This window comes from Mus caroli, chromosome 7 (assembly GCF_900094665.2).
Source record: "Mus caroli chromosome 7, CAROLI_EIJ_v1.1, whole genome shotgun sequence".
Taxonomy (NCBI): domain Eukaryota; kingdom Metazoa; phylum Chordata; class Mammalia; order Rodentia; family Muridae; genus Mus; species Mus caroli.
Genome location: NC_034576.1, coordinates 133,580,406 through 133,589,115, shown reverse-complemented (window position 1 = coordinate 133,589,115; position 8,710 = coordinate 133,580,406). Strand labels below are relative to the sequence as shown.

Sequence of the window (8,710 nt, the reverse complement as noted above, 5' to 3'; positions counted from 1 at the left end):
GTGACAGCAGATGCTGGCGAGGATGTGGAGAAAGAGGAACACTCCTCCATGGTTGGTGGGATTGCAAGCTTGTACAACCACTCTGGAAATCAGACTGGTGGTTCCTCAGAAAATTGGACATAGTACTACCAGAGGATCCCGCAATACTTCTCCTGGGCATAGAAATTTTCATTTGGAGCAAAATCAGTTAGCATAAAGTAGGTCTGACTTGCAATGTAGTATCAAAATCTATAATAATAGGAATGCTTAAATATGTTTTTCTGATGATATTTTACATTGAAAACATGAGTAATTTCTTGTTCAACAAGTCTAAGGTGTTGAGTTCACAGCCAGTTAGAAAGATACTGAATGAAAAAAAAAGAAATAAAAAGGAAAAGAAAGGATATGAATGGTGGTAGGTATGGTGGAGGAGATAGTTTATTATAGATATGTGGGAGAGCAGAGCCAGAGGCAGACACATCTGAGAAAGTCCAGAGGAGTCACGACCCTGAGCCATGAGGGGAGGAGGCAAGGGAGAAAGAAGAGAGGGAAACCAGGTGCAGCAGCCAGGAGGCCAAAGGTACAGAAAGGACAGGTGGCCAAAATGATTGGCTTATATAGGGAAGGACAGCCCAACCCCTTGGGCTCAAATGTTCAGGGGAGAGGCCAGTATGTGCAAGCCAGGTGGACCCTGTAACAGGTAGGGAATGTTACAGGAGAACTGCTGGGAGATCTTGGTGGCCAGGTCCACTTTGATATGTTAAGTAGGCACCTCAGCCATTTGTCCAGATTTTGAAACTTAACATACCATTTTGAAAGATTATACTTCCTGGATTTTCTAATGTACATACAGTAAGTTGTCCCTCTGTATTCCTGGGGGATTGATGTAGGACCCTGTCTTAGTCAGGGTTTCTATTCCTGCACAAACATCATGACCAAGAAGCAAGTTGGGGAGGAAAGTGTTTATTCAGCTTACACTTCCGTACTGCCGTTCATCACCAAGGAAGTCAGGACTGGTACTCAAGCAGGCCAGAAAGCAGGAGCTGATGCAGAGGCCATGGAGAGATGTTCTTTTTACTGGCTTGCTTCCCCTGGTTTGCTCAGCCTGCTCTCTTATAGAACCAAGACTACCAGCCCAGAGATGGTCCCACCCACAAGGGGCCTTTCCCCCTAGATCACTAATTGAGAAAATGCCTTACAGCTGGATCTCATGGAGGCATTTCCTCAACTTTCTCTGTGTTAACTCCAGCTTGTGTCAAATTGACATAAAACTAGCTAGTACAGACCCCTCTGTACACTGAAATCTGAGGATACTCAGTGTCACACATAAAATGCAACAGGATTTGCATGTAACTTGTTACACATCCTTCTATACACATTTTTTCTTTTTCACACAGGAGTTTTATGTATCCCTCAGTCTGGGCTTGAACTCCTCAAGGCCTTAGGCACTGAGTGCTAGGATTATAGGCACACACTCGTATGTATTCTCTTTATTCTCCAGATACTTTATATTGCATAAGCTGTTCTGATTCTGTATTGTTTAGGGGATCCCAAGGGAAGTGAATCTAAACTGTTTAGGATTTTTTTTTTTTTAATTTTAAATGTCTTCCATTCACATTTGGTTGAATCCATGTATATATCATTCATGTTATGTTTTTAGGGGTTTTAAAATTTGTCAGTCCTGAACAACATCCTCAGATAGCAGGTTATATATGGAGTTCTTGTTATCAGGATGGTGTGGACAGCAAACCTGTATTCTCTCTTTATAGCAGGGGCTCTTTTTAGCTTCAGAATTACTGTTTTTCCATATATCATGCTTAGAGGTATTGACCTGAGATGGAAGAAGCTGCGGTTTGAGCCAAAGACTCAGCTTAGATTTAGGCACCTATTATTTACACAAGTATGTTTCATTGTCTACTGCTATGTAAATAGTTGGCTATCATGCCTGTTGCCCACAGATATATGTAACATAGCTAATACAGGTTTGATGGACACAAAGATGCTTAGAGATGAAGGGTCACTTAAGTTTTAAATCATGGACGGATGTGTAGATTAAACCATATGTGTGTTTGAATCCCTAATTCAGAAACTGGTCTTCATGTCTGCAATGCTTTCAGTTACTTCCTTGGCATTCTTTTTTCTTTAATTCATCATGCATAATTGATAGCGGCATACAATTTATGGCAGAGAACACAGTGAAACTTGTAATGTGACAATGTCAATAGCTAAGACTGTCAAAATATGTCAGCCATGCTCTGTAATTGGGCTCATTTCTGTCCTTAAACTTTACTTAGAGGTATAAAAATCCCATTTCTTCTGCTTGCTTATGGTAGGTCTTGTGTTTTTGTTGCATTGTCAAGCATCGTACAGCAGCATGGCTAAGCTTTCTAATCAAGATTTGTTAAGATTGTCTTGCTTATTGAGGCCCATTAAAGTACATTCATTTTCCGGGAACATGTATCACTTTGCATATAAATTGATTGGCAAGAAGAAATTCTGAATTGCAAGTAAAAAACTGGGATTTTTTTCTTAATTATAGTTTTGTGTTTATGTGTTTACATATGTGTGTGTATGCATGTATTATGTGTGGATGCACGTATACATGTATGTATGTGGAGGCTAGAAGTTGACATCAGGTGTCTTCCTCAGTCTCTCTCCATTTTTAGTTTTTGAGATGGGTGTGTGTCTCATTTAACCTGCAAGCTCCAGGAATCCTCCTGTCTCCACCTCCCAATGCTGAGGTTATAGGTGCTTTCTGAAATGTCTCTCCTTTTATGTGGATGCTAGGAATTTGAACAGATCTTAATACTTGCATGCCTCGTGATTGACTGAGCCATCCCTTCAGCTTTAGAATGCTTTTATAATCAGAACACAGAAAACTGATAGAGACTCATAGCCTTTATAATTAAAAAAACTATCCCGGATATGATTTGTTTTAAAATTAGTATATTTTAATTGTACAAAGGGGTCTTAGTTATGACATTTCTGTATGTACGTATTATTTGCTTTGATCATTTTCCTCTCTTCTGTTATTTCCCCCACCTTTGTCAGCCCTGCCTCTCTTTTCTACTTCTGCATTTCTAACAGTCCCCCTTTACTTTCATGTACTGGTTTATTTTTTTAATTAAACATTCAGGTTTCTTTCTTTCTTTCTTTTCTTCCTCTTTAAAAAAATTTTGAGATAGGGTCCTCAAATTCACTATGTAACAATCATTCTACTGCCTCTACCTCCTGAGTACTGAAATACAGGTAGGCATGGACACATCTTATTAATCAACTTTTTCATTGGCCAACTAGTTCGTGTTTTCTAACTAAAGAGCAAATTTGAAAGAACAAATAATTAGTAGTATTAACTATAGTTAAACAAATAGTCTGACACAACTAGTTACTATGGTAAGACAAGAAAAATGATGATTAATAAGGTTGGAAAAGCTGAATAAACTAAGGCAAGAGATTTAAAGACGTGCCCTAATACTATAAGAAAGGGCAAATTTGGAAACTTGCAGATGGACTTGGAAAGTTGCAATCGGGGATCCGTGCACTGATGGGAACTAACTGCTGCTTACCTCACCAATCTACGGAACAAGCAGATGCTAATTCTATTTTCTAACCAAGTTGATGAACAGGGAAACAACTTTGAATCTGAGACCAAGATACAACATTATTATTTCGCTGTAATAATAATTGTTCCCAAATAGTTAGCATTGTCTCAGAGATTACTGTGAGCTGTATGGTTTGCAATATTTTATATATGATTAATATAAAGCTTGAAAGAGCACTGCAAATGTGTATTGTCTTAGTTTGTAAAATGGGAGTTCACTGTTTTAAAGCTAAGAGAGATATAATTCTCTTCAGTCTAAAGCTAGTGAGGTGGACATAAAAGCAAAATAGTCAGTTCTTTCATAGACTGCTACTTTGTAGAAGACAGCAAAGAGAGATTAGTAATAACTTTTCAGGCCTTCTAGCTAGCTTTTAAGAAGGAAGGAAAGAACGCAGAAGATGACAGTTACTGGAAGTTCAGCCACCTGTATGTCCTTATTTGGCAAAATATCTTCAAGTAAAAAACAGATTAAAGGAGAAAAGAAGATAAATAATGAACAAAAATATATCAGCTTGGGGTCAGTAACTATTAGGGGAAATATCAGCCTTGTGTCTGTCATTGTCTGAGGGCATCACTTCATTGATATAAAAGATAATGATCTGCAATAAGGGCTCAGTCAAAGGGCTCAGTTCTACTAGGGTTCTGGTTGAAGTGTACAAGGTTTGCTTCTTATAAAGTTGGCGAGGTTCTTGCAAATTGAAAAATGTGCTTTTATGAAAGTCCCTCACTTGTTAACCTCTGCCATTTAAAAACTTGGGCCAGGGACTAAAGAGATGGCTGCTACTATTACAGAGGACTTCTGTGGCTCATAGCCACTTGTAACTCCAGTTACAGGAGAACTGATGTCCTTTTTTGGACCCAGTGGGCATAACACAAACATGGTGAATACATGTACACAAATAAAAATAAATCTTACAGAGAAAAGAACCAAGAGTTCAGGTATTCTTGGAGAAGAAAAACAAAACTGATAGAGACATATTACCAAGGTAACAAAGACTTGTTGAGAATAAATTTGGCTGTAAGAATAGATAGTCTTGGTGGAATAGAATAGAGAATTCAGACATAAACTTCCATGAATATAATTACCTAATTCAAAGAGGCAATCCTGGGTGTATTGGGAAAGCCGATCTGTTAAATGCATATAACTGGGACAATTGGATATTTTCTTGGAAAAATTATTCTTTTGACTCTCGTTTTACATTGGTCACAAAATTAAAGTCTGGATAAAATATGAAAGGTGAAACATAAAAAATGTTTTTCAAGGAAATATTAAGCTCTGTATTCGAGTAAGATAGAAGCATGGTTATTCTAAATAGGACACAGATAGTTATAAAATGTAAAAAGGAAAAATTGGTAAATTGAATTACATTAAAATTTTAAGATCAGGAAGCTGGGGAGATGGCTCAGCAGTAAAAAGTCCTTGTTACTCTTGCAGAGAATCTATACTCAGTTTCTAGCACCCACATAGTGGCTCACAACTACTTAAACTCTGGGCACCAGACATAGATATGGTGTACATGCATACATGCAGCAGAATCACTTATATACCTAAAGTAAAAATGAGTCTAAAATTTTTTTAAAGCCACAAGAATCATGTTATTTTAATCTAAAATTACATATAAGGGAGAGAGGGAGGGAAGGAGAGAAAAAGGGGTGTGTGTGTGTGTGTGTAGTTTCAGTGAAGTTTTGCCATTTGGGTTAATAATGCTCCCTGGAAGAGCCATATACTAACACAATTCCAGAGTCCAAGATGGGCTGTTGCTGCTGTATTTGATTACCTCCTAGAGGTTAGAAGTCCTGATTGCTAAAGACACCATGCACTTTGATATAGGACTCAGGATTCAAGCTGGATCTGACCTGAAAACTTCCTCTCTGAAGACTAGCTTTCTTGGAACCTGAAAGTGTTCTGCAGTCTGCCAAGGGAGGAAACAGTCAGTCGTCCTGCCCAGCTGTGATACCTGTGAACCGCAACAATAGCCAACATGGCATGATACCCCGAAAGGTGCAGTAGAGACAGTGGTTTCTTGGCAGTAACCAACTGCTATCTAATAGGACTCAAGGTCACTCAGAAAGAAGGAAACCATGCCTGGTACTAACCCTACCCAGCTGCATGGGGGCAGTTCCATGGCCATGGACTGTAGACGAGCCTCCTGCTACCACTCTAGTCAACCAGCATAACGTCCCAGCAGCGTTTTAAATACTTATCCTATGCCCACAGGTAAATGTTGCTCTCACTTCTCCTCAAAGAAGTTTCTCTTTCAGCTGATGGAGACCATTACAGAAAACCACAAGTGGTCAAAATGAAGAAAACAAGTGATTATAGAGTCCCCAGCCCTCGTGGATACATCTACAACACAATTTTTGCACCAAAAGCTCAGGGGCCATCACAGAAGAGAGGGCAGCAAAATCCTAAAAGTCAGTGGGCCAGGAAATGTGCCATGAGCTTGTGTCTCCTAGAAATGAAAGGGAAGCTACACCCATGGTATCTCAACAACATGGCTGTCTCAAGAAGGCCTGAGCAATGGCATTGCCAGTGATAATGTAGATGAGGTCATTCCCATGAGAGCCATCCTGAGACAGAGAACTGCACAAAACTAATGACTGCTGAGAGAGGGAGAATTAATAGCTCTTAGGAATGAGCCCCTTAATTGATTATCCAACACCAAGTTGTAAGTCCTGAAATCATATATACATCAAGCAACACAAAATGGATTTGGGAACATGAGAGGAGAGTGGAGGAGATGATGCAGTTATATTTTAATTAGAAAAACAGAAAAATGAAATCTGCTTTTGTTCATAAAGACTGTGGCAGCATACAGAGCATGCACGGGTCAAAGCCAGATGGAGTCTCGGCACTCAGAGAGGAAGTGAACACAAGCCCCAGTCCCTAACACGCAGCTATCTCCAATCAATAAACAGAGTCTCATGGGTATACAAACACCCAAGAACAGACCAGGTGGCCAGGACAGATGAACTCAAGTGACAGGCTCCTTAGCTCATAAAGTTCTTCCTAGACATTATTTTTATTTATTAATTTTTAATTTTCCTTACAGATCTTTTACATATATATTATGGTTTCCTGCCTTGTGTTTTTATGTGATTTCTCTGTGTGTGAACATGTGTGTCTGCATATAAATGTGTTTATTGTACTTTTTTTTGCTCTTTTTCTTGTTATTTTTTAATTTATTATTATTTTTTAGATGCCTGTTTGTAATCTGAAAAGAGAGAAAGAAAGGTCTAGATTTGGGTGGGCAGGGAGCTGTGGAGTTGGGGGGGAAACTCTAAACAGAATATATTGCATAAATTTATTTTTAATTAAAAATACCTTAATAATGTTCTGCAGAAGACTTGGAGACAAAGCCTGAAGCATACATTTCTTGTATTCAAATATCCCTATGATTACATTTTATAAATTAATTCTTAATTTAAAATATGGATGAAAATCTTATCCAAATGAACTCTAGTTTTGGTCTAGCCTCGTTTCCTTTTGATTATTATTTAGTGTTGGTAGTGGTGTGATCTTGCATTTGTTGTACCACCACTTGCTTTCAGAAAAGAATCTTACCTCTGCAATGTCATAGTTCTAATGTTTAAAAATAAATTTTAGGGTATATATTATCTCAAATCTAATTTTAAAAATAAACAGTTCAAAAAAAGAAATTGATAGGAAATTATAAAGAGAAGATACTTAAAATGCATACATGTAATAAAGGATTTATATTTAAAACATTATGAAGAATTCTTATCTATTAGAAAAGACAGATAGTCTATATGGGAAAACAGTCATCGCCTAAAAGAATATAAGTAGCCACTTGCATACAACTGCATTAATCATCAATGCATATGAATCAAAATTGGTGTGGGAATGCCACATACCCTCCAAGATAGCCACAATGAAAAAGCCAAGTGCTGGTGAGTACATGAGTCAACTACTCTTACACATATGCTGATTGGAGAATAAATTAGTATAATGACTAAAAAGTTATTTGACATTGCTTAAAGCTGAGTCTGCATACACTTTCATTTCAGTTTCTCTATAGCCAACCCAAATGGTGTAGAGAGGTTTCTGAAAATATTTTTCCTTAACTCAGATTATTTAATGAGTAATTTTTATCTATAATGGCTAGCAGTAGGCATGCAAAGATTGCTTAGCTGTTTCTTGAAATCTAGCGTGTATATAGAAAAGCTTATAAATCTTAAAGCTTGGTCTAGCGGATGGTCAGAGTGGTGACTCTGGTCATGAACTCAGCATTGATGTGAAGAAATGGAAGGCTGCCAGCACCCCAGAAGCTCCTTTTATGTCCCTTCTAGTGATAGGCTCTAGCTGCCCTAGCAACCAAGGGCTACACTCTGCTCATTGCTGGTACTGGACGTTAGTTTCTGGTCTTTAGTATTATCATATGCTAGCATCCTTTGTCTGACTTCTAGTGCTCAGTGCTAGGATTGTGAGCTGTCTGTGTGTTGCTGCATGCGGCTGAAGTTTGTTTATTTTTCACTGTCTTAGCCCATTGTGTGATCATGCTACAACCAATTTATATATGGTCCTATTTGAGGATCATTTGGGTAATCATCAATATTTGGCTGTTGTAAGTAAAGTTTTCTCTTCTGCTTTGGTAATTTGTTTCCATTTTCCCTAAACTCAGTGTATTTATTAAATCTGTTTCCCACTGTTTTCTATAATCTTATTTAATTTTCCAGATAAGGTATAAAGAATATAAAGACAGTTTTTATTTTTCTGTTGCTTTATGCAATATCTTTTTTTTTTTTTTTTTTTGTTTTCGAGACAGGGTTTCACTTTGTAGACCAAGCTGGCCTCGAACTCAGAAATCCGCCTGCCTCTGCCTCCCGAGTGCTGGGATTAAAGGCGTGCGCCACACAAAAATCTTTATTGTCTACATTTTTAAATTTTATACTGCTTGCTTTTTAAAATTATTTATGGATTCTTTATTTTCTTGTTCCCTAGATATAACAGACTTTCAACTTAAAGAAAGAAAGAAAGAAAAAAAAAAGCACCAAGATGGGTGAAAAAAAACCAGAGCCTTTGGACTTTGTAAAAGATTTCCAGGAATACCTGACCCAGCAGACGCATCATGTGAACATGATTTCGGGATCAGTTAGTGGGGACAAAGA

At 37.9% G+C, this 8,710-nt stretch overlaps 1 protein-coding gene across 2 annotated transcripts in view; it reads left to right on the top strand.

The window, feature by feature from the left end:
* Ikzf5 (IKAROS family zinc finger 5) overlaps positions 1-8,710 on the top strand; it is a 19,899-nt gene that overhangs the window by 5,185 nt on the left and 6,004 nt on the right. Inside the window, exon 2 of one of the 2 annotated variants that reach the window (XM_021168003.2) lies at positions 8,544-8,710. The exons of the other annotated variant lie outside the window; for it this stretch is intronic. Coding sequence (XP_021023662.1) covers positions 8,598-8,710 — 113 coding nt within the window. The 5' untranslated portion in view covers positions 8,544-8,597. The remainder of the gene's footprint in view (positions 1-8,543) is intronic. 2 annotated transcript variants of the gene reach the window in all.